This window comes from Phoenix dactylifera, chromosome 11, assembly GCF_051530095.1.
Source record: "Phoenix dactylifera cultivar Ajwa chromosome 11, Ajwa_hap1_PhDact_Kaust_v1.1, whole genome shotgun sequence".
Lineage (NCBI taxonomy): Eukaryota > Viridiplantae > Streptophyta > Magnoliopsida > Arecales > Arecaceae > Phoenix > Phoenix dactylifera.
In genome coordinates, this window is record NC_143200.1 from 12,730,525 (window position 1) to 12,755,347 (window position 24,823).

At 50.9% G+C, this 24,823-nt stretch overlaps 1 protein-coding gene across 1 annotated transcript; it reads left to right on the forward strand.

Moving 5' to 3' along the window:
• Positions 1–289: 289 nt before the first annotated feature.
• LOC148700660 (uncharacterized) lies at positions 290–21,958 on the forward strand. The gene is made up of 7 exons (XM_089926240.1): positions 290–433; positions 6,983–8,098; positions 13,017–14,292; positions 14,632–15,005; positions 18,534–19,247; positions 20,277–20,579; positions 21,887–21,958. The coding sequence occupies exons 1-7, from the start codon at positions 290–292 to the stop codon at positions 21,956–21,958; spliced, it is 3,999 nt and encodes a 1,332-aa protein (XP_089782366.1).
• The last annotated feature ends 2,865 nt before the right edge of the window (positions 21,959–24,823 follow it).

Genomic DNA, 24,823 nt, shown 5'->3' on the forward strand with positions numbered 1-24,823 from the left:
TCCGATCTGGTTTCTAATCACAGAAGAAGGAGAGAGTGAGGGGAGGTAGGAGTGCTTCTAAGGGGGTTTCTAAGGCTTTTGTAGCCTCTGATCAACGGGGGAGACGAATAGTGGTAACCGCCCACCACCAGGCGGTTACGATTGCCTATACCTCTCCCCCCGTTTCTCCTAGAAACATGGCGGTTATCACATATGCTTCCACCGATCTAACTTTGTCTTTGGCTACCTTCACCCTCAGCTCAACCTATCGAGTCGGCACCTCGACAGGCTTCATCCCATCCTTGGCCTGATGGGTGCGCTCCTCGGCGATCTCCACCCTCGCCTTGTGCTTCGAGACACTCCACGAGAGTTTTTTGATCCTCTCGTGCATGTAGTTGACCTCGAGGGTGTGCTAAAGAAAAAAAGGAAGTCATTTGCTGAGGGAAGTGACTTGGTAAAGATTTATGAAACTTACCCGAATATCCGTGGCATGGCCTAATTGAAAAAATCAGTGGCATCAAGGGAGAATACGAGCTCCTTGTTGGCTTGAAGCTGCATAGCTTGGACTAGCTCCCTCGCCACCTCGAGAGTCTCTAGAGCCGAAACAGACTCTTTGACCACCTAGTTCGAAGAGTGGGTCTGGGACACGCGAGCCAAGGCTAAAGCATCCTCCTTGCCTGGGGTAGACGGCTCGGGGTTTGATCGTCCCAACGCCCAAACTTTGGGAGATAGTCGGCATAGAGGCAGGGTGTCAGAGCAGGGTTCAACGAAAATAACCCCCTATGGAGGGCCTGACCTAGCCAATTGACCGACCTCGACCTTGGATTCGAGCTCTACAATCTCTCCCCAAGGAACTAGTACCTCGAGGGAAACTTCAGGAAGCAAGGCCCTCAACGCCAACCTTAATGGTGACCTCTTCGACACGTGCCGAGGAGGACTCCCCCCTCGACCTCTTCTTTTGAGGAGCCCTATCCTTAGCGGCTGTGGGACTTCTTCTTCACCTTCCTCCTCTCATGAATTAGCGAGAGAGTGAACTTCATGGTGGCAAGAGCTACAAAATCGAAGACAGTCTACAACATAGAGGTGAAAAGATAGAGAAAACCTAAGAAAAGCTTACCCTGGGGGTCGGCCAGGCTCAGGCCGGCCTTAATCAGGGCCTCCTCAGACAATAGCTCATGCAGGGAGGGAATCTTAGATCAAGATCTTAGAGCCAGTCCAAGGCCCTTTGATTGTCATCGAATAACCTCGAGGACCAATTTAGGTCCCTTCGAGGTGCCCTCCCCATGGTGTCAAACCCCTATGGCTACTCGGAGTGGAGGAAGAACAACTACCCTTTCCACACATGGATGGAAGAGAGAGTATCTCAGAGCAGTTGGCAATCTTTTTGAGGAGAAAAATATTACCAGTTACTATCTTGAGGATACCTTTTTAGGGTAAATCATCCTTGAAAAAGGGCGACCAAAGCTCGAATGCTCTGAAAAAATAGAGAGAAAGGAAACCAACTAAAACATGCCAGGAGTTTGGCACCAATTGGGTCTGAACAAGACGGTACGACCCCATCAATTTCACATAGAAGAGGTAGAGAGGATGCCTCAGCCCGGCCTGTAGAGTCTTCTCATACAAGCTAAGCTGAGAAGGACGTGGGTTAGTCACCCGTTCATTGGTATAGGCGAGCTCGAAGATGAACTCGGTGGGCACAAAGTGTTGAGCTTAGATAAGGTCCATTTCCTCTTGAGTAAGGATGGATACCTCATAGTTGGGGCCCGACAGGACCTCAGACTTAGATTCACCCGAACGTGAAGGCTGCCAACCTCGAGAAGAGTGGTCAGACGGACAGCTCTCCTCCAAGGTATTGGCCTCAACCCTGCTTATGGCAATAGAAGAAAGACAGAGTGAAAGACCTAGAAAAAGATGAAGAAAGATGGAGAGATGAAGTAGAAGATAAGAAAAGAGTCGAACAACCAAGGAGCAAAAATCCACTAAAGATGGAGAAATGCAGATGACGCCAACACCAAGAGCGAAAGACTTCGTCGGAACACCACCTAGAGTCCTAGATGCTCGAGTACTTGGGTGGAGGGGCGGATATAGCAAAAGTTAGAGTCTGAGGGTTGGGGGCGCCCTTATACAGGGGTGTGAACAGCTCTGATCAGAACACTAGTCTAGTTACTCGAGTAGATTGAGCCATGTGTTGGCCTAGAGTATAGCACGGGCGATCTAACGGCTTACTGCATTGATAGCGCCTCAGAGTTGCCCCATAATGATGATGTCTCAGAATAACCCGAATTTGGAGATGCTTCGAAGACCATCCGACACATTTAACATCCCTGACAAAAGTCTACCCTCAATCAATGCGACTGCTCGACTTTCATTGCCTGAACCGGAATGCAGTTCGGCCTCTTAAGTGGGGGACAAGTGATGGAAAATATATTGGATGCCTTAACCTCAGACTAGATCTTTTCTTTGACCTCATATGTAGGCCGAAGAGAACAACCTCGACCCTAACCGAGTAGGGAACTAACTGAAGTGAGTTACCTCAGCCTTGGCCAAGGAGCTAATCAGCACGAGTCGACAAAAACTGACAGCCCTAACAACCGACAGTCTTGGCAGTCAACAATCACAGCAACACCATGCCTACACTGCACACCACCCATGTAGACTGGCACCCACACCTTAGTCGTGCAACTAGCCATTGCCTAGCCATCATTGCATGCCATATTGGCCAAAGAAACGACAAAGTTGTTTCCCCTATACAAGGGGAACAATCCAGAGGACATGAGGTACACAATATGCATATAATCTTTCTCATAGAGCCCTCACTTTGCTGAAATTCTCTTTCTTTTACATTGTTGCCTCTTGATTTTAATTTAAGTATCGAAGGGTCCCCCACCGAAAGTTTTCGGCAAGTGGACTTTTTGCAGGCCACACACGGAGGAGATCCACCCCTCACACCTCGTTCAGCCTACTCAACTCATCTCAACCGACCCCTAGGTCATCCGAGTTGCACTCCATCCTCCATCCATTTTTGGCGGCAATAAGACACATCAACTACCATGTCGAAGGGGTAATTGAGCAGGTAAGGAAGAGGTGGCTTGCACTATTACTCATCTTGAAATGCTAAAATAAGTCTTCTTGAATTCTATTATAAATGAGAAAAGTTTAGTCCAGCATAACCTCTCCAAGTGGGTCTTCAAGCATGGATGTGGCTGCACGTGAATGCCAGGTTATCAATCGAAACCTCAACTCATCGAGAAATTATACCGTACACCACATGCATTAATGTGATCGTGCAACATGCTAATTAACTCGTCTCCTTCGTATTTATCAATCACAGATATGAGTGCATGATGAATCACGCCATAGAAAGGAGACAAGATGATTGGCCTGCATGAAGGAGTTGAGATGATTGGCATGGTGCACGGCCATATAGTATATAGTGTAGGATATAATTTGTCCTATAATTGTACAATGTTGCTCAGGGCAACAAGTCAGAATGCTTTGCTTATGAGCATGGAAGTGCTCCTGAGATTCAACAAACTCCCAAATATTACATCATCGTATTCTTTTGGAAGTAGCCTCTAATTAAACAAACTTCAAATGCATTGATGGATCTAAATTGGATCCCATAAGCCATGATATATATAACAGACCTACTAGAACTAGATAACTACTATGTTTTGATTATTGCTTTGGCTCCATCATCTCTGTGATAATTGCGTTCGGACCAACATATTCATTGTTTGATCAATTTTTAGCATATGTCTAGTTCTTCTCATGGCACGAATTTGAAATTGCAGACACGTATAATGAGACTCAATCTCGGGACTTCATGAAACAATGGATTAAGGATCAGTCAGCGATGCGACTGTAGCTACAAAGAAACATTTAAAATAATGGCATCATAATTGATTGAACTTCAAGGTTAGATAAGAAAACTTTTTGAACTTCAACGTTAGATAAGAAAACCTTTTGAACTTCAAGGACCACGACACATACATTAGCGACAATAATATAAATGAGGACTCTTATTTACGATAGTATCTCAACAGTTTTATAGCAAGGAAAATGAAGCGGTTGGATCCACTAGACCGCCTCGGACTTAATTATTTGGTTATTTTTGCTTTTGAGTCCTTGATGTTAATTTTATTTCAGCATAGCCTTGCTCGGGTTAGCCGACTTGGCCTTTATTAGAGTTGCTTTGGGTTTAGTTGTTTCTTGAATTCAATTAGATCAAGTCAAGTTAAGGGGTCCGGTAGCCACCTATAAATAGATGTGGTGAGCACCTATTTCAGTATGCAAAAATTGATTGAAAGGCTTTTGCCCTAACTCTCTTCCCTTCTCTCTTCTCTTCTTGCGACGCCTTCCTCCTCTCCCTAGGCCGCCGTCCAAGGCCGCCGCCCCCTCCTTCATCCGGCTGCACCACCTCTGTCCCGAGAGGCCAGCCACCTCCTCCCTCTTCTTCCTCCCCTCCTTGATCCCTTCCACCTTCTACAAACAACTCCTTCCCGTTGGATTTTCAGCCCGTCCTTCCCTGCGCAGTCATCAGTCGGAGGCTGATATCTTAAGATCCCGACGTCATCTCTAGAGCCACGACCTACCGCTGGAAAGCTAACGCGGAGATCTACAACATATCCAAAATCGAGATCAATCTGAAGGACGGATCTTTAGAAATCGTGTCTGCAATTAGGTCAGAACTACCCTTCCAGAAATCAAGAAGAGTCAAGAATCTTGGGATATGGATCAAATTCTATCGGATCGCATCAATTTGGTATCAGAGCAGTTCAATCCTTGGCCTTGGAAGATGGTGAACACCCGCTCTACAACCTCGAAGCAGCAAGAAGCGGCATCTTCAAGGGGCGTCGACCCACATCAAGAAGGCTCGCGATCACCCGCAGCCCCGGCAGACCTGAGACCCGATCTTGATTCCACCGACCGTCTCTTGGAGTTCTTGCGTGGGAATCAAACAACTATGCAGCAGAGCCAACAACAATTGATGGAGAAGATGGATACCACGCAACGCCATATTGAGATGATGTTGCAACTATTGCTAAATCAGCGGCAAGAAACTCCACCGGGGGGAGCTCCGCATCGGACCCGAGTGGAATCTCCGGCCCCTACCTGTGGACGACCAGGACGGAGGGGACCCCCTCCTCGTGAGCCTCTCCTTCCCAACCCACCAGAGGAGATGCGGCTGGACCAAGGAGAAGATCGACCTAGACCTCGACCCGAGCTCATACCGATTGGCGCACGCGCTAGGGCTCGGGGGATGAGCCCGATTGGCATCGACGACGGGTCGGATATGGAGGATGATCCCATCCAGAATTTTCAGATGAGGAACCAGCGTGTGGGGGAGTACCCACGCCGAGGATATGAACGAGATCGGGACCGCAATGGAGATCGAGAGGGAGGAAATCGCGGACTGACTCTTAGGCTGAAATTTCCCAAGTTTAAAGATGGCGATCCTCTCGATTGGGTGTATCGAGCTGAGCGGTTCTTTCACTACCATGGCACAGCGGAGGACCAAAAGGTATTGATCTCATCTTTTCACCTAGAAGAGACCGCCCTGCGATGGTTTCAAACCGCCGACCGAGCCCGACCTTTCAACGGTTGGGAGGATTTTTCTGCAGCAATTTATCGGCGTTTCGGCCCTACCGAGTACGATGACTTCCAGTCTATGCTATCAAGGGTCACCCAAAAGACTACTGTTAGAGCCTTTCAAGAGGAGTTTGAGAGGATCAGCAACCGAGTGGTGGGGTGGAGCGACTCCGCGCTGAAAAGCGTATACCTCGGAGGACTTCGTGTCGACATTCAAGCCGAGGTGAGGACTTTGCGGCCACAATCTCTGGAGGATGCCTTTGCCTTGGCCCTAATGGTGGAAGAGAAGATCAAGACCACTCGATCAGCGGCACGGGGCAGCTGGACCAACCCCCGGGCCGGCCAAACTGCAGGGGGCTCCATCGGCCAGCCGAGAGCACCGACGGTTGCAGCAGCCAACACAGGGCCGAGGACCCCTCTTCGCTTGTCAGGTGACGTCAAGAGGGTTGAGCGTCCACCCGGGAGGACCTTGACACCAGCACAAGTGGAGGAACGTCGAGCAAAAGGCCTATGTTTTCGCTGCGACGAGAAATTTACACCGGGACACCGGTGTGCGCGGCCCGTCGGAGCGGTGATGTTGATCGACGGATTGGAGGACGAGGCCGTGGCTGAAGATGGTGATGAGGTTGCTGAGGATGAGCCCCAAGATTTAGAGGCCAAGGAAGAGGACGTGCCACCTCAGATTTCATTACATGCCTACTCTGGATCGGCGACACCGAAAACGCTACGCGTGGACGGCATGATCAAAAGACGTGTGGTGCGTATCCTCATAGATACGGGCAGCACCCACAATTTTTTGGATGAGAGGCTCGTCAAACAGATCGGTCTCATAGCAGAGCCGACATTGGGCTTCGACGTGGCATTGGGTGACGGAGCCACGTTGAGGGCGGAGGGCATATGCCGAGGCATCACTTTGACGATCCAGGGCAGCCAATTCAAGCTCGATCTCTATCCGTTGGCATTACGAGGAGCTGATTTGGTCCTTGGTACGCAGTGGCTGCAGAGTCTTGGCCCGGTTACATTCGACTTCGCCGAGATGTGGGTGACTTTCAGACGGAGCGGACGTCGAGTTAGATTGGATGGCATTCGGCCTAGCCCAAGGGCTGCACTTCAGCCCCTAGTCGGCTTGCCCGGACCCGACGCGCACAGCTACTTGATGCAGCTCTTACCTCTGTCGACGGAGACCACGACGGAGGCAGGTATACCTACTGATTTGGCTGCTCTCTTACAGGGGTTCGCAGATTTATTTGAGGAGCCTCATGGTCTTCCACCCGAGAGGGAGCACGATCATCACATAGAGATTGTACCAGGAGCAGAACCGGCGAATGTGAGGCCTTACCGCTACCCGCACGTTCAGAAGGAGGAGATCTCAAAGATGGTACGAGAGATGTTGGAGAGCGGCATCATTCAGCCCAGTAGAAGCTCATATTCATCGCCGGTGCTGCTGGTACATAAGAAGGACGGGACGTGGCGATTCTGCGTCGACTACCGGGCACTTAACGCGATCACCGTTAAGGACCGGTATCCGATTCTAGTCATCGAGGAGCTGTTGGATGAGCTTGCTGGTGCGGAATACTTCAGCAAACTTGATCTCCGTGCCGGATACCACCAGATCCGTGTCAGGCCCGAAGATGTGCACAAGACGGCGTTTCGGACACACGATGGCCATTATGAGTTCAGGGTGATGCCGTTCGGCCTCACCAATGCACCAGCGACGTTCCAGGGGCTCATGAATGACATATTCAGACCATTACTATGGCGGTATGTCCTTGTATTCTTCGATGACATACTGGTTTACAGTCGTTCATGGCAGGAGCACCTAGAGCACTTAGAAGAAGTGCTGAAAATTCTGCGCGGAAATCAATTGAAGGTAAAGCGATCCAAGTGCCTATGGGCCGAGCCGAAGGTCGAGTACCTAGGCCATGTCATCTCTGCTGCAGGTGTGGAGCCGGACCAAGCAAAGATACATTGCATGACCGAGTGGCCGCTACCCAAGAACCAAAAGGAGCTGCGAGGATTTTTGGGCCTAACCGGTTATTACCGCCGGTTTGTGGAGGGATATGGAAAGATCGCCGCGCCACTGACCCTGTTGCTGCGAAAGGGCGAGTTTAGATGGACTGAGGCAGCGACGGAAGCATTCGAGAAGCTCAAGGAAGCCATGACGACGGCCCCGGTTTTGGCACTACCCGATTTCGCCAAACCGTTTGTAGTCGAGTGTGATGCTTCCGGTGCCAGCATTGGTGCTGTTTTGATGCAGGAGGGACGACCAATTACTTTCATGAGCAAGGCGTTGTCCCCTAGGACCCGCTTGCTGTCCACATATGAGAGGGAGATGATGGCGGTCATCCATGCAGTCACAAAGTGGAGGCCGTACCTTATCGGCCGCCGATTCATCGTTCGGACTGATCAGCAGAGCCTTCCATTTTTTCTTGAGCAGCGCATACATACTCCAGCCCAGCAGAGGTGGGTGTCGAAGCTTCTCGGCTATGACTATGAGATGGTGTACAAAAAGGGCGCAGAAAATCGAGTAGCGGATGCACTATCGCGCCATCCCGAGTCCGGCGAGTTGGCGGCCTTGACTACGCCGTTTTTTCCTTTTATTTCAGACTTGAGGACCGCCACATGCCGGGATCCGGACCTAGTACAGATCCAGAGGGAGTTGGCAGCAGATCCGAGCAGTCATCCCGAGATGGAGGACCGAGATGGGTTGATTCTGGACCATGGGTTGATCCGCGTGCCCACCGATTCAGCCATGCGGCAGGTATTGATCCAGCACTTCCATGATACTCCTTTTGCTGGACACGAGGGATTTTTCAGGACTTACAAGAGGCTGAGTCAGAGCTGTACGTGGGTAGGCATGAAGGCAGCGGTCAGAGCTTATGTACAGCAATGCGATGTGTGCCAAAGGGCAAAGGCGGATTCACTGCGACCTGCGGGTCTACTTCAGCCTTTACCGATTCCTGATCAGGTTTGGGAGGATGTGTCGATGGACTTCATTGAGGGGCTGCCATTAGTTCGAGGGTACTCAGTGATCATGGTCATTGTGGACCGCCTCAGCAAGTATGCCCACTTTTCGGCGCTCGCACATCCATTTTCTGCTCGACGGGTGGCAGAGGTCTACATACGGGACATTGCTCGATTACATGGTATGCCTCGGACTATTGTTTCTGATCGTCACCGCATTTTTGTTAGCGCATTCTGGCAGGCTTACTTCAAACAGCAAGGGACGAAGCTTGCCATGAGCTCGGCTTACCACCCTCAGACCGATGGGCAAACGGATGTGGTAAACCGCTGCATCGAGCAGTACTTGCGCTGTATGATTGGTGATCGGCCCCAAGAGTGGCTTTCTTATTTACCTTGGGCCGAGTATTCGTACAACACCGCTTTCCACTCAGCCATAGGGATGACACCCTTTGAGGCGGTGTATGGACGAGTACCACCGACGCTGCGAGTTTATGATCCACTGTCACATGCGGACCGGACAGAGGCAGATTTTGAGCTCTTAGACTGCGATGCTACCTTACGGCGGTTAAAGTTTCACATAACGACTGCGCAGAACAGGATGAAGCAGCTGCATGATCGGAAGCACAGAGATCCAATATACGAGGTGGGCGACTGGGTATACGTCAAGGTGCAGCCTTATCGACAGTTGACACTGCGGCCCATGGCGAACCAGAAGCTCTCTCATCGCTTCTATGGGCCCTTTCAGATAATGGAGCGCATTGGACCCGTGGCGTATCGCTTGGACTTGCCGACTACATCAAGAGTTCACCCGGTATTCCACGTGTCGCTTCTGAGGGCCCGGCTTGGACCCAAGACATCTGTCGGCCCAATCATACATGAGCCACCGGAGGACGAGGTAGTGGAGCCGGTTCGAGTGCTGGCGAAGCGTAGAATACGAGTAGAAGGACGACTGGAAACCCAGATACTAGTGGAGTGGCTGGGGAGAGCAGCAGACCAGGCCACATGGGAGTTTGAGACTGAGATACTTGATCGTTTCCCTGACTTCCGACCTTGAGGACAAGGTTAAGGGAAGCGTGGTGGAGTGATGCAGTTGGATCCACTAGACCGCCTCGGACTTAATTATTTGGTTATTTTTGCTTTTGAGTCCTTGATGTTAATTTTATTTCAGCATAGCCTTGCTCGGGTTAGCCGACTTGGCCTTTATTAGAGTTGCTTTGGGTTTAGTTGTTTCTTGAATTCAATTAGATCAAGTCAAGTTAAGGGGTCCGGTAGCCACCTATAAATAGATGTGGTGAGCACCTATTTCAGTATGCAAAAATTGATTGAAAGGCTGTTGCCCTAACTCTCTTCCCTTCTCTCTTCTCTTCTTGCGACGCCTTCCTCCTCTTCCTAGGCCGCCGTCCAAGGCCGCCGCCCCCTCCTTCATCCGGCTGCACCACCTCTGTCCCGAGAGGCCAGCCACCTCCTCCCTCTTCTTCCTCCCCTCCTTGATCCCTTCCACCTTCTACAAACAACTCCTTCCCGTTGGATTTTCAGCCCGTCCTTCCCTGCGCAGTCATCAGTCGGAGGCTGATATCTTAAGATCCCGATGTCATCTCTAGACCCACGACCTACCGCTGGAAAGCTAACGCGGAGATCTACAACATATCCAAAATTAAGATCAATCTGAAGGACGGATCTTTAGAAATTGTGTCTGCAATTAGGTCGGAACTACCCTTCCAGAAATCAAGAAGAGTCAAGAATCTTGGGATACGGATCAAATTCTATCGGATCGCATCAATTTGGTATCAGAGCAGTTCAATCCTTGGCCTTGGAAGATGGTGAACACCCGCTCTACAACCTCGAAGCAGCAAGAAGCGGCATCTTCAAGGGGCGTCGACCCACATCAAGAAGGCTCGCGATCACCCGCGGCCCCGGCAGACCTGAGACCCGATCTTGATTCCACCGACCGTCTCTTGGAGTTCTTGCGTGGGAATCAAACAACTATGCAGCAGAGCCAACAACAATTGATGGAGAAGATGGATACCATGCAATGCCATATTGAGATGATGTTGCAACTATTGCTAAATCAGCGGCAAGAAACTCCACCGGGGGGAGCTCCGCATCGGACCCGAGTGGAATCTCCGGCCCCTACCCGTGGACGACCAGGACGGAGGGGACCCCCTCCTCGTGAGCCTCTCCTTCCCAACCCACCAGAGGAGATGCGGCTGGACCAAGGAGAAGATCGACCTAGACCTCGACCCGAGCTCATACCGATTGGCGCACGCGCTAGGGCTCGGGGGATGAGCCCGATTGGCATCGACGACGGGTCGGATATGGAGGATGATCCCATCCAGAATTTTCAGATGAGGAACCAGCGTGTGGGGGAGTACCCACGCCGAGGATATGAACGAGATCGGGACCGTAATGGAGATCGAGAGGGAGGAAATCGCGGACTGACTCTTAGGCTGAAATTTCCCAAGTTTAAAGATGGCGATCCTCTCGATTGGGTATATCGAGCTGAGCGGTTCTTTCACTACCATGGCACAGCGGAGGACCAAAAGGTATTGATCTCATCTTTTCACCTAGAAGAGACCGCCCTGCGATGGTTTCAAACCGCCGACCGAGCCCGACCTTTCAACGGTTGTGAGGATTTTTCTGCAGCAATTTGTCGGCGTTTCGGCCCTACCGAGTACGATGACTTCCAGTCTATGCTATCAAGGGTCACCCAAAAGACTACTGTTAGAGCCTTTCAAGAGGAGTTTGAGAGGATCAGCAACCGAGTGGTGGGGTGGAGCGACTCCGCGCTGAAAAGCGTATACCTCGGAGGACTTCGTGTCGACATTCAAGCCGAGGTGAGGACTTTGCGGCCACAATCTCTGGAGGATGCCTTTGCCTTGGCCCTAATGGTGGAAGAGAAGATCAAGACCACTCGATCAGCGGCACGGGGCAGCTGGACCAACCCCCGGGCCGGCCAAACTGCAGGGGGCTCCATCGGCCAGCCGAGAGCGCCGACGGTTGCAGCAGCCAACACAGGGCCGAGGACCCCTCTTCGCTTGTCAGGTGACGTCAAGAGGGTTGAGCGTCCACCCGGGAGGACCTTGACACCAGCACAAGTGGAGGAACGTCGAGCAAAAGGCCTATGTTTTCGCTGCGACGAGAAATTTACACCGGGACACCGGTGTGCGCGGCCCGTCGGAGCGGTGATGTTGATCGACGGATTGGAGGACGAGGCCGTGGCTGAAGATGGTGATGAGGTTGCTGAGGATGAGCCCCAAGATTTAGAGGCCAAGGAAGAGGACGTGCCACCTCAGATTTCGTTACATGCCTACTCTGGATCGGCGACACCGAAAACGCTACGCGTGGACGGCATGATCAAAAGACGTGTGGTGCGTATCCACATAGATACGGGCAGCACCCACAATTTTTTGGATGAGAGGCTCGTCAAACAGATCGGTCTCATAGCAGAGCCGACATTGGGCTTCGACGTGGCATTGGGTGACGGAGCCACGTTGACGGCGGAGGGCATATGCCGAGGCATCACTTTGACGATCCAGGGCAGCCAATTCAAGCTCGATCTCTATCCGTTGGCATTACGAGGAGCTGATTTGGTCCTTGGTACGCAGTGGCTGCAGAGTCTTGGCCCGGTTACATTCGACTTCGCCGAGATGTGGGTGACTTTCAGACGGAGCGGACGTCGAGTTAGATTGGATGGCATTCGGCCTAGCCCAAGGGCTGCACTTCAGCCCCTAGTCGGCTTGCCCGGACCCGACGCGCACAGCTACTTGATGCAGCTCTTACCTCTGTCGACGGAGACCACGACGGAGGCAGGTATACCTACTGATTTGGCTGCTCTCTTATAGGGGTTCGCAGATTTATTTGAGGAGCCTCATGGTCTTCCACCCGAGAGGGAGCACGATCATCACATAGAGATTGTACCGGGAGCAGAACCGGCGAATGTGAGGCCTTACCGCTACCCGCACGTTCAGAAGGGGGAGATCTCAAAGATGGTACGAGAGATGTTGGAGAGCGGCATCATTCAGCCCAGTAGAAGCTCATATTCATCGCCGGTGCTGCTGGTACATAAGAAGGACGGGACGTGGCGATTCTGCATCGACTACCGGGCACTTAACGCGATCACCGTTAAGGACCGGTATCCGATTCCAGTCATCGAGGAGCTGTTGGATGAGCTTGCTGGTGCGGAATACTTCAGCAAACTTGATCTCCATGCCGGATACCACCAGATCCGTGTCAGGCCCGAAGATGTGCACAAGACGGCGTTTCGGACACACGATGGCCATTATGAGTTCAGGGTGATGCCGTTCGGCCTCACCAATGCACCAGCGACGTTCCAGGGGCTCATGAATGACATATTCAGACCATTACTACGGCGGTATGTCCTTGTATTCTTCGATGACATACTGGTTTACAGTCGTTCATGGCAGGAGCACCTAGAGCACTTAGAAGAAGTGCTGAAAATTCTGTGCGGAAATCAATTGAAGGTAAAGCGATCCAAGTGCCTATGGGCCGAGCCGAAGGTCGAGTACCTAGGCCATGTCATCTCTGCTGCAGGTGTGGAGCCGGACCAAGCAAAGATACATTGCATGACCGAGTGGCCGCTACCCAAGAACCAAAAGGAGCTGCGAGGATTTTTGGGCCTAACCGGTTATTACCGCCGGTTTGTGGAGGGATATGGAAAGATCGCCGCGCCACTGACCCTGTTGCTGCGAAAGGGCGAGTTTAGATGGACCGAGGCAGCGACGGAAGCATTCGAGAAGCTCAAGGAAGCCATGACGACGGCCCCGGTTTTGGCACTACCCGATTTCGCCAAACCGTTTGTAGTCGAGTGTGATGCTTCCGGTGCCGGCATTGGTGCTGTTTTGATGCAGGAGGGACGGCCATTTGCTTTCATGAGCAAGGCGTTGTCCCCTAGGACCCGCTTGCTGTCCACATATGAGAGGGAGATGATGGCGGTCATCCATGCAGTCACAAAGTGGAGGTCGTACCTTATCGGCCGCCGATTCATCGTTCGGACTAATCAGCAGAGCCTTCCATTTTTTCTTGAGCAGCGCATACATACTCCAGCCCAGCAGAGGTGGGTGTCGAAGCTTCTCGGCTACGACTATGAGATGGTGTGCAAAAAGGGCGCAGAAAATCGAGTAGCGGATGCACTATCGCGCCATCCCGAGTCCGGCGAGTTGGCGGCCTTGACTACGCCGTTTTTTCCTTTTATTTCAGACTTGAGGACCGCCACATGCCGGGATCCGGACCTAGTACAGATCCAGAGGGAGTTGGCAGTAGATCCGAGCAGTCATCCCGAGATGGAGGACCGAGATGGGTTGATTCTGGACCATGGGTTGATCCACGTGCCCACCGATTCAGCCATGCGGCAGGTATTGATCCAGCACTTCCATGATACTCCTTTTGCTGGACACGAGGGATTTTTCAGGACTTACAAGAGGCTGAGTCAGAGCTGTACGTGGGTAGGCATGAAGGCAGCGGTCAGAGCTTATGTACAGCAATGCGATGTGTGCCAAAGGGCGAAGGCGGATTCACTGCGACCTGCGGGTCTACTTCAGCCTTTACCGATTCCTGATCAGGTTTGGGAGGATGTGTCGATGGACTTCATTGAGGGGCTGCCATTAGTTCGAGGGTACTCAGTGATCATGGTCGTTGTGGACCGCCTCAGCAAGCATGCCCACTTTTCGGCGCTCGCACATCCATTTTCTGCTCGACGGGTGGCAGAGGTCTACATACGGGACATTGCTCGATTACATGGTATGCCTCGGACTATTGTTTCTGATCGTGACCGCATTTTTGTTAGCGCATTCTGGCAGGCTTACTTCAAACAGCAAGGGACGAAGCTTGCCATGAGCTCGGCTTACCACCCTCAGACCGATGGGCAAACGGAGGTGGTAAACCGCTGCATCGAGCAGTACTTGCGCTGTATGATTGGTGATCGGCCCCAAGAGTGGCTTTCTTATTTACCTTGGGCCGAGTATTCGTACAACACCGCTTTCCACTCAGCCATAGGGATGACACCCTTTGAGGCGGTGTATGGACGAGTACCACCGACGCTGCGAGTTTATGATCCACTGTCACATGCGGACCGGACAGAGGCAGATTTTGAGCTCTTAGACCGCGATGCTACCTTACGGCGGTTAAAGTTCCACATAACGACTGCGCAGAACAGGATGAAGCAGCTGCATGATCGGAAGCACAGAGATCCAGTATACGAGGTGGGCGACTGGGTATACGTCAAGGTGCAGCCTTATCGACAGTTGACACTGCGGCCCATGGCGAACCAAAAGCTCTCTCATCGCTTCTATGGGCCCTTTCAGATAATGGAGCGCATTGGACCCGTGGCGTATCGCTTGGACTTGCCGACTACATCAAGAGTTCACCCGGTATTCCACGTGTCGCTTCTGAGGGCCCGGCTTGGACCCAAGACATCTGTCGGCCCAATCATACATGAGCCACCGGAGGACGAGGTAGTGGAGCCGGTTCGAGTGCTGGCGAAGCGTAGAATACGAGTAGAAGGACGACTGGAAACCCAGATACTAGTGGAGTGGCTGGGGAGAGCAGCAGACCAGGCCACATGGGAGTTTGAGACTGAGATACTTGATCGTTTCCCTGACTTCCGACCTTGAGGACAAGGTTAAGGGAAGCGTGGTGGAGTGATGCAGTTGGATCCACTAGACCGCCTCGGACTTAATCATTTGGTTATTTTTGCTTTTGAGTCCTTGATGTTAATTTTATTTCAGCATAGCCTTGCTCGGGTTAGCCGACTTGGCCTTTATTAGAGTCGCTTTGGGTTTAGTTGTTTCTTGAATTCAATTAGATCAAGTCAAGTTAAGGGGTCCGGTAGCCACCTATAAATAGATGTGGTGAGCACCTATTTCAGTATGCAAAAATTGATTGAAAGGCTTTTGCCCTAACTCTCTTCCCTTCTCTCTTCTCTTCTTGCGACGCCTTCCTCCTCTCCCTAGGCCGCCGTCCAAGGCCGCCGCCCCCTCCTTCATCCGGCTGCACCACCTCTGTCCCGAGAGGCCAGCCACCTCCTCCCTCTTCTTCCTCCCCTCCTTGATCCCTTCCACCTTCTACAAACAACTCCTTCCCGTTGGATTTTCAGCCCGTCCTTCCCTGCGCAGTCATCAGTCGGAGGCTGATATCTTAAGATCCCGACGTCATCTCTAGACCCACGACCTACTGCTGGAAAGCTAACGCGGAGATCTACAACATATCCAAAATCGAGATCAATCTGAAGGACGGATCTTTAGAAATCATGTCTGCAATTAGGTCGGAACTACCCTTCCAGAAATCAAGAAGAGTCAAGAATCTTGGGATACGGATCAAATTCTATCGGATCGCATCAATTTGGTATCAGAGCAGTTCAATCCTTGGCCTTGGAAGATGGTGAACACCCGCTCTACAACCTCGAAGCAGCAAGAAGCGGCATCTTCAAGGGGCGTCGACCCACATCAAGAAGGCTCGCGATCACCCGCGGCCCCGGCAGACCTGAGACCCGATCTTGATTCCACCGACCGTCTCTTGGAGTTCTTGCGTGGGAATCAAACAACTATGCAGCAGAGCCAACAACAATTGATGGAGAAGATGGATACCACGCAACGCCATATTGAGATGATGTTGCAACTATTGCTAAATCAGCGGCAAGAAACTCCACCGGGGGGAGCTCCGCATCGGACCCGAGTGGAATCTCCGGCCCCTACCCGTGGACGACCAGGACGGAGGGGACCCCCTCCTCGTGAGCCTCTCCTTCCCAACCCACCAGAGGAGATGCGGCTGGACCAAGGAGAAGATCGACCTAGACCTCGACCCGAGCTCATACCGATTGGCGCACGCGCTAGGGCTCGGGGGATGAGCCCGATTGGCATCGACGACGGGTCGGATATGGAGGATGATCCCATCCAGAATTTTTAGATGAGGAACCAGCGTGTGGGGGAGTACCCACGCCGAGGATATGAACGAGATCGGGACCGTAATGGAGATCGAGAGGGAGGAAATCGCGGACTGACTCTTAGGCTGAAATTTCCCAAGTTTAAAGATGGCGATCCTCTCGATTGGGTGTATCGAGCTGAGCGGTTCTTTCACTACCATGGCACAGTGGAGGACCAAAAGGTATTGATCTCATCTTTTCACCTAGAAGAGACCGCCCTGCGATGGTTTCAAACTGCCGACCGAGCCCGACCTTTCAACGGTTGGGAGGATTTTTCTGCAGCAATTTGTCGGCGTTTCGGCCCTACCGAGTACGATGACTTCCAGTCTATGCTATCAAGGGTCACCCAAAAGACTACTGTTAGAGCCTTTCAAGAGGAGTTTGAGAGGATCAGCAACCGAGTGGTGGGGTGGAGCGACTCCGCGCTGAAAAGCGTATACCTCGGAGGACTTCGTGTCGACATTCAAGCCGAGGTGAGGACTTTGCGGCCACAATCTCTGGAGGATGCCTTTGCCTTGGCCCTAATGGTGGAAGAGAAGATCAAGACCACTCGATCAGCGGCACGGGGCAGCTGACCAACCCCCGGGCCGGCCAAACTGCAGGGGGCTCCATCGGCCAGCCGAGAGCGCCGACGGTTGCAGCAGCCAACACAGGGCCGAGGACCCCTCTTCGCTTGTCAGGTGACGTCAAGAGGGTTGAGCGTCCACCCGGGAGGACCTTGACACCAGCACAAGTGGAGGAACGTCGAGCAAAAGGCCTATGTTTTCGCTGCGACGAGAAATTTACACCGGGACACCGGTGTGCGCGGCCCGTCGGAGCGGTGATGTTGATCGACGGATTGGAGGACGAGGCCGTGGCTGAAGATGGTGATGAGGTTGCTGAGGATGAGCCCCAAGATTTAGAGGCCAAGGAAGAGGATGTGCCACCTCAGATTTCATTATATGCCTACTCTGGATCGGCGACACCGAAAACGCTACGCGTGGACGGCATGATCAAAAGACGTGTGGTGCGTATCCTCATAGATACGGGCAGCACCCACAATTTTTTGGATGAGAGGCTCGTCAAACAGATCGGTCTCATAGCAGAGCCGACATTGGGCTTCGACGTGGCATTGGGTGACGGAGCCACGTTGAGGGCGGAGGGCATATGCCGAGGCATCACTTTGACGATCCAGGGCAGCCAATTCAAGCTCGATCTCTATCCGTTGGCATTACGAGGAGCTGATTTGGTCCTTGGTACGCAGTGGCTGCAGAGTCCTGGCCCGGTTACATTCGACTTCGCCGAGATGTGGGTGACTTTCAGACGGAGCGGACGTCGAGTTAGATTGGATGGCATTCGGCCTAGCCCAAGGGCTGCACTTCAGCCCCTAGTCGGCTTGCCCGGACCCGACGCGCACAGCTACTTGATGCAGCTCTTACCTCTGTCGACGGAGACCACGACGGAGGCAGGTATACCTACTGATTTGGCTGCTCTCTTACAGGGGTTCGCAGATTTATTTGAGGAGCCTCATGGTCTTCCACCCGAGAGGGAGCACGATCATCACATAGAGATTGTACCGGGAGCAGAACCGGCGAATGTGAGGCCTTACCGCTACCCGCACGTTCAGAAGGAGGAGATCTCAAAGATGGTACGAGAGATGTTGGAGAGCGGCATCATTCAGCCCAGTAGAAGCTCATATTCATCGCCGGTGCTGCTGGTACATAAGAGGGACGGGACGTGGCGATTCTGCGTCGACTACCGGGCACTTAACGCGATCACCGTTAAGGACTGGTATCCGATTCCAGTCATCGAGGAGCTGTTGGATGAGCTTGCTGGTGCGGAATACTTCAGCAAACTTGATCTCCGTGCCGGATACCACCAGATCCGTGTCAGGCCCGAAGATGTGCACAAGACGGCGTTTCGGACACACGATGGCCATTATGAGTTCAGGGTGATGCCGTTCGGCCTCACCAATGCACCAGCGACGTTCCAGGGGCTCATGAATGACATATTCATACCATTACTACGGCGGTATGTCCTTGTATTCTTCGATGACATACTGGTTTACAGTCGTTCATGGCAGGAGCACCTAGAGCACTTAGAAGAAGTGCTGAAAATTCTGCGCGGAAATCAATTGAAGGTAAAGCGATCCAAGTGCCTATGGGCCGAGCCGAAGGTCGAGTACCTAGGCCATGTCATCTCTGCTGCAGGTGTGGAGCCGGACCAAGCAAAGATACATTGCATGACCGAGTGGCCGCTACCCAAGAACCAAAAGGAGCTGCGAGGATTTTTGGGCCTAACCGGTTATTACCGCCGGTTTGTGGAGGGATATGGAAAGATCGCCGCGCCACTGACCCTGTTGCTGCGAAAGGGCGAGTTTAGATGGACCGAGGCAGCGACGGAAGCATTCGAGAAGCTCAAGGAAGCCATGACGACGGCCCCGGTTTTGGCACTACCCGATTTCGCCAAACTCTTTGTAGTCGAGTGTGATGCTTCCGGTGCCGGCATTGGTGCTGTTTTGATGCAGGAGGGACGGCCAATTGCTTTCATGAGCAAGGCGTTGTCCCCTAGGACCCGCTTGCTGTCCACATATGAGAGGGAGATGATGGCGGTCATCCATGCAGTCACAAAGTGGAGGCCGTACCTTATCGGCCGCCGATTCATCGTTCGGACTGATCAGCAGAGCCTTCCATTTTTTCTTGAGCAGCGCATACATACTCCAGCCCAGCAGAGGTGGGTGTCGAATCTTCTCGGCTACGACTATGAGATGGTGTACAAAAAGGGCGCAGAAAATCGAGTAACGGATGCACTATCGCGCCATCCCGAGTCCGGCGAGTTGGCGGCCTTGACTACGCCGTTTTTTCCTTTTATTTCAGACTTGAGGACCGCCACATGCCGGGATCCGGACCTAGTACAGATCCAGAGGGAGTTGGCAGCAGATCCGAGCAGTCATCCCGAGATGGAGGACCGAGATGGGTTGATTCTGGACCATGGGTTGATCCGCGTGCCCACCGATTCAGCCATGCGGCAGGTATTGATCCAGCACTTCCATGATACTCCTTTTGCTGGACACGAGGGATTTTTCAGGACTTACAAGAGGCTGAGTCAGAGCTGTACGTGGGTAGGCATGAAGGCAGCGGTCAGAGCTTATGTACAGCAATGCGATGTGTGCCAAAGGGCGAAGGCGGATTCACTGCGACCTGCGGGTCTACTTCAGCCTTTACCGATTCCTGATCAGGTTTGGGAGGATGTGTCGATGGACTTCATTGAGGGGCTGCCATTAGTTCGAGGGTACTCAGTGATCATGGTCGTTGTGGACCGCCTCAGCAAGCATGCCCACTTTTCGGCGCTCGCACATCCATTTTCTGCTCGACGGGTGGCAGAGGTCTACATATGGGACATTGCTCGATTACATGGTATGCCTCGGACTATTGTTTCTGATCGTGACCGCATTTTTGTTAGCGCATTCTGGCAGGCTTACTTCAAACAGCAAGGGACGAAGCTTGCCATGAGCTCGGCTTACCACCCTCAGACCGATGGGCAAACGGAGGTGGTAAACCGCTGCATCGAGCAGTACTTGCGCTGTATGATTGGTGATCGGCCCCAAGAGTGGCTTTCTTATTTACCTTGGGCCGAGTATTCGTACAACACCGCTTTCCACTCAGCCATAGGGATGACACCCTTTGAGGCGGTGTATGGACGAGTACCACCGACGCTGCGAGTTTATGATCCACTGTCACATGCGGACCGGACAGAGGCAGATTTTGAGCTCTTAGACCGCGATGCTACCTTACGGCGGTTAAAGTTCCACATAACGACTGCGCAGAACAGGATGAAGCAGCTGCATGATCGGAAGCACAGAGATCCAGTATACGAGGTGGGCGACTGGGTATACGTCAAGGTGCAGCCTTATCGACAGTTGACACTGCGGCCCATGGCGAACCAAAAGCTCTCTCATCGCTTCTATGGGCCCTTTCAGATAATGGAGCGCATTGGACCCGTGGCGTATCGCTTGGACTTGCCGACTACATCAAGAGTTCACCCGGTATTCCACGTGTCGCTTCTGAGGGCCCGGCTTGGACCCAAGACATCTGTCGGCCCAATCATACGTGAGCCACCGGAGGACGAGGTAGTGGAGCCGGTTCGAGTGCTGGCGAAGCGTAGAATACGAGTAGAAGGACGACTGGAAACCCAGATACTAGTGGAGTGGCTGGGGAGAGCAGCAGACCAGGCCACATGGGAGTTTGAGACTGAGATACTTGATCGTTTCCCTGACTTCCGACCTTGAGGACAAGGTTAAGGGAAACGTGGTGGAGTGATGCAGTTGGATCCACTAGACCGCCTCGGACTTAATCATTTGGTTATTTTTGCTTTTGAGTCCTTGATGTTAATTTTATTTCAGCATAGCCTTGCTCGGGTTAGCCGACTTGGCCTTTATTAGAGTCGCTTTGGGTTTAGTTGTTTCTTGAATTCAATTAGATCAAGTTAAGTTAAGGGGTCCGGTAGCCACCTATAAATAGATGTGGTGAGCACCTATTTCAGTATGCAAAAATTGATTGAAAGGCTTTTGCCCTAACTCTCTTCCCTTCTCTCTTCTCTTCTTGCGACGCCTTCCTCCTCTCCCTAGGCCGCCGTCCAAGGCCGCCACCCCCTCCTTCATCCGGCTGCACCACCTCTGTCCCGAGAGGCCAGCCACCTCCTCCCTCTTCTTCCTCCCCTCCTTGATCCCTTCCACCTTCTACAAACAACTCCTTCCCGTTGGATTTTCAGCCCGTCCTTCCCTGCGCAGTCATCAGTCGGAGGCTGATATCTTAAGATCCCGACGTCATCTCTAGACCCACGACCTACCGCTGGAAAGCTAACGCGGAGATCTACGACATATCCAAAATTGAGATCAATCTGACGGACGGATCTTTAGAAATCGTGTCTGCAATCAGGTCGGAACTACCCTTCCAGAAATCAAGAAGAGTCAAGAATCTTGGGATACGGATCAAATTCTATCGGATCGCATCAGAAAACTACTATTTTACGTCTTCATGTTGATATGAATAAAATCGTATCTTGAGTTGAAACATCTGTAATACTTGAAAATTGTAATTCTTTATTCAATAAATACGACTTAACATCAATAATTTTTCATTACCTTCTTTTCATTGTAGCGACAAATAACAACTACCATAACAATCACTATTTCATTGCTATGTAAATCTACCAATTTGTGCAACCCCTTTTCCTTCGGTGGCATGCAGTTGATGCGTCGTGAGGTGGGCCAAGAGGAATGGAGAGACGGGATTCTCTACTGTACATATTTTGCATCACAGAGGATGGTGCATATTTGGATAGGTGATGTGTTGCCCATCTTAAAAATGGATAATTGGGGCCCATTTGTCAACTCCGACCTGATTTAATGTTGTTGCTTAAACTCCAATTTGATAGATGAGCGTGCAGATCAGCTTGGTTGAGCTGAAGGAGCATAGCACGATGCTGGAGCTATTTTGCAACCACTAGAAAATGATCAGGTGGTCGCTGAAATGTATTCGGCCAGAAACTATGTAATGCTTAATTAAGTTAAGTTTCAAGAGGAAATAGGAGAAAGGAAAGAGAGGTAGAAGTATGGGAGTATGGTATTCAAATTTTTCTCTATACTTGGGTGTCCCTGTGCCTAATATTTATAGAGAAGAGGATACAAATCTGCGTGATTAGGACCTCATGATGTGCAAGTTTGCAATTGAGCTCTTTTCATATCCACTGATCGGAATGGATAGGATATTTTTCTCTAGGTGTGCTATGATCGGATGCTTTCCTCATCTACTGGTTGGTCACGATATTCTTTTTCAGATGCATTAAGATCGTACTGGGCTATAACCAATCATGTTGATTGTTCAGAGATTTTATTGGCCATTGATTTCACTGGATCCGTATCATCGTCTAGTCGGTGTGTTGAGCTATCATGCGAGATTTTAAAGATGGCTGTGGAGTGATTGATTATAACCCTATTTGATTTTGATGAGCTCAAAGTATTTGAGTATATCTTATGTTATATTAATGAATTCAATCTAGTGTTTCAGCCAAATATTTGTGAATTTGTGCTTAATTGTCTCTAGCCTTGGTTCAATACATTTTGGCTAAGCGTGGAACTCAGTTTGAACCAAAGTCTGGAACTCGAGTTGACTCCGGAAGATTTCGAGTCGACTCCAAGTGTTTCAGACGTTTTGGCACAGGCTCGAGTCGACTCCGGCACATTACGAGTCGACTCCGACTGAGAACAGACAGCAGGACAGAAAGATGAATCTCAGACCCTGTCACCGAGTCGACTCCGGCACATTACGAGTCGACTCCGACTGAGAACAGACAGCAGGACAGAAAGATGAATCTCAGACCCTGTCACCGAGTCGACTCCTGAAGAATTCGAGTCGACTCCGATGCTTGCCGAGTCGACTCCAGCAAAGTGCGAGTCGACTCCAGGGAGTAACAGACCGAAAGACAGAGAAGTTGTTTTGGACTTTGAGAGCTAAGTCGACTCCAGAAGAACTCGAGTCGACTCCGACGGTTGGCGAGTCGACTCCTAAAGAAGCAAGAGTCGACTCTCAGAGAAATGCAAGACTAAAAGTCAGAGAGCCAACTTCGGTGTCTGAGAGCCGAGTCGACTCCAGCAAAGTGCGAGTCGACTCCGAGGCAGTTCAACTCCAAAGACAAAAGACCAGTTTTTCTGGCTCTGAGAGCCGAGTCGACTCCAAGAGAATCCGAGTCGACTCGTGGAAGTAAACCCGAAAGAAAGATCTTTGGATTTCTGAAGAACGAGTCGTCTCTAGAAGGGAGAGTCATCTCCAGACATTGGCGAGTCGACTCCAGATTTAGCCGAGTCGACTCCAGAACGGGACGGCACTTTATTTCAAATTTTGAACAGTGGGCGAGTCGTCTCTAGTAAAGCATGAGTCGACTCCAGCAACAGCCGAGTCGACTCTAGATCGAGCGAGTCTACTCCGATCCCAACGGACACTTTGTCAGGAGTTGCAGATTGTGCAGAACGACTCTAAAAGTGTGTCTAACGGCTAGTTTTCGATGGAGATTGCTGAAATAGCCAGAGTGAACAGTAATAGTGTAAGAAAGAGAGACTCCATTCAAAGAAAAAGGAATTTCCACCTACCAAAGCCTCTCAAGAGTTAATACAAGAAAAAGAAGGAAGAAGTGCATTAAAGTCCATCCTCCAAACGTCTTCCTCACATTCAAGGCTCTCCTCTGACATCAGATCACCAGTGCATTCAAAGAGGAGACTCAGAGTTCGAGAAGCCCCTTCTTCCTCTTCCAAAATCTGTTTGAGGGCTTCTAACTCTACATTATTTATATTGTTCATCTGTGCTTGTTAAGAAGCTTTTTCTGTACTTTTTACAAACTGTTTTCTTGTTACTTGATTCAATCAGGGGATTGAATCAAGGTTGTAGAGGTTAGTTGGTGAGCCGAGGTTAAAACCAACGGTGTAAGGGTTCGATTGTGATCTCGGAAAAACAATCGGGTGGTTCTAGTTGGTGAACCTGTGAAAACCGACCGAGTTCGTTGTGATCTCGTAAAACAACAAGTTGGGTTGTGAGCTTGTAAAACAACCGGCTGTAATCCGAAGGATTATAGTGAACTCCCAAGTGAAGCTTGGGGAGTGGATGTAGGAGCAAGGGTTAGCTCCGAACCACTATAAAATCACTTGTGTTTGTGATTGTTTAATTGTCTCTCCCATTCCCCTCATCCACTGCATATAGTAAACTAATTAATCCACTTGCAATAAAGTTTAATTTGTTACTCATTAAGTTTTTAATTTACAACTATTACTTAAAACCCAATTCACCCCCCCTCTTGAGTTGTCTTCTTGGGCAACAAGTGGTATCAGAGCAGGAACTCTTCTACCAAAAGAGTAAAAGATCAAAATGACAACCCCATTTGGATCTTCTCATATTGAGGGGCAGTCCACCCATAGACCTCCATTCTTCAATGGAACCGACTACTCATATTGGAAGGCTAGGATGAGGATATTTATCCAAGCTCAAGACTATGAGATTTGGACCACCATACTTAATGGACCATACATCCCATCAATTTTTGTAGAGAGTGTTACTATACCCAAACTTGAAAAAGATTGGGATGACAATGATATTAGGAAGGCACAACTAAATGCCAAAGCAATGAATGTGCTTTATTGTGCTTTAGACCATAATGAATTCAATAGAGTCTCTACTTGCAATTCTGCAAAAGAGATATGGGATAGACTTGAAGTGACCCACGAGGGCACGAATCAAGTAAAAGAATCTAAAATAAATATACTAGTTCATAAATATGAACTATTTAAGATGGAATCCAATGAAACTATCACTTGCATGTTTACTG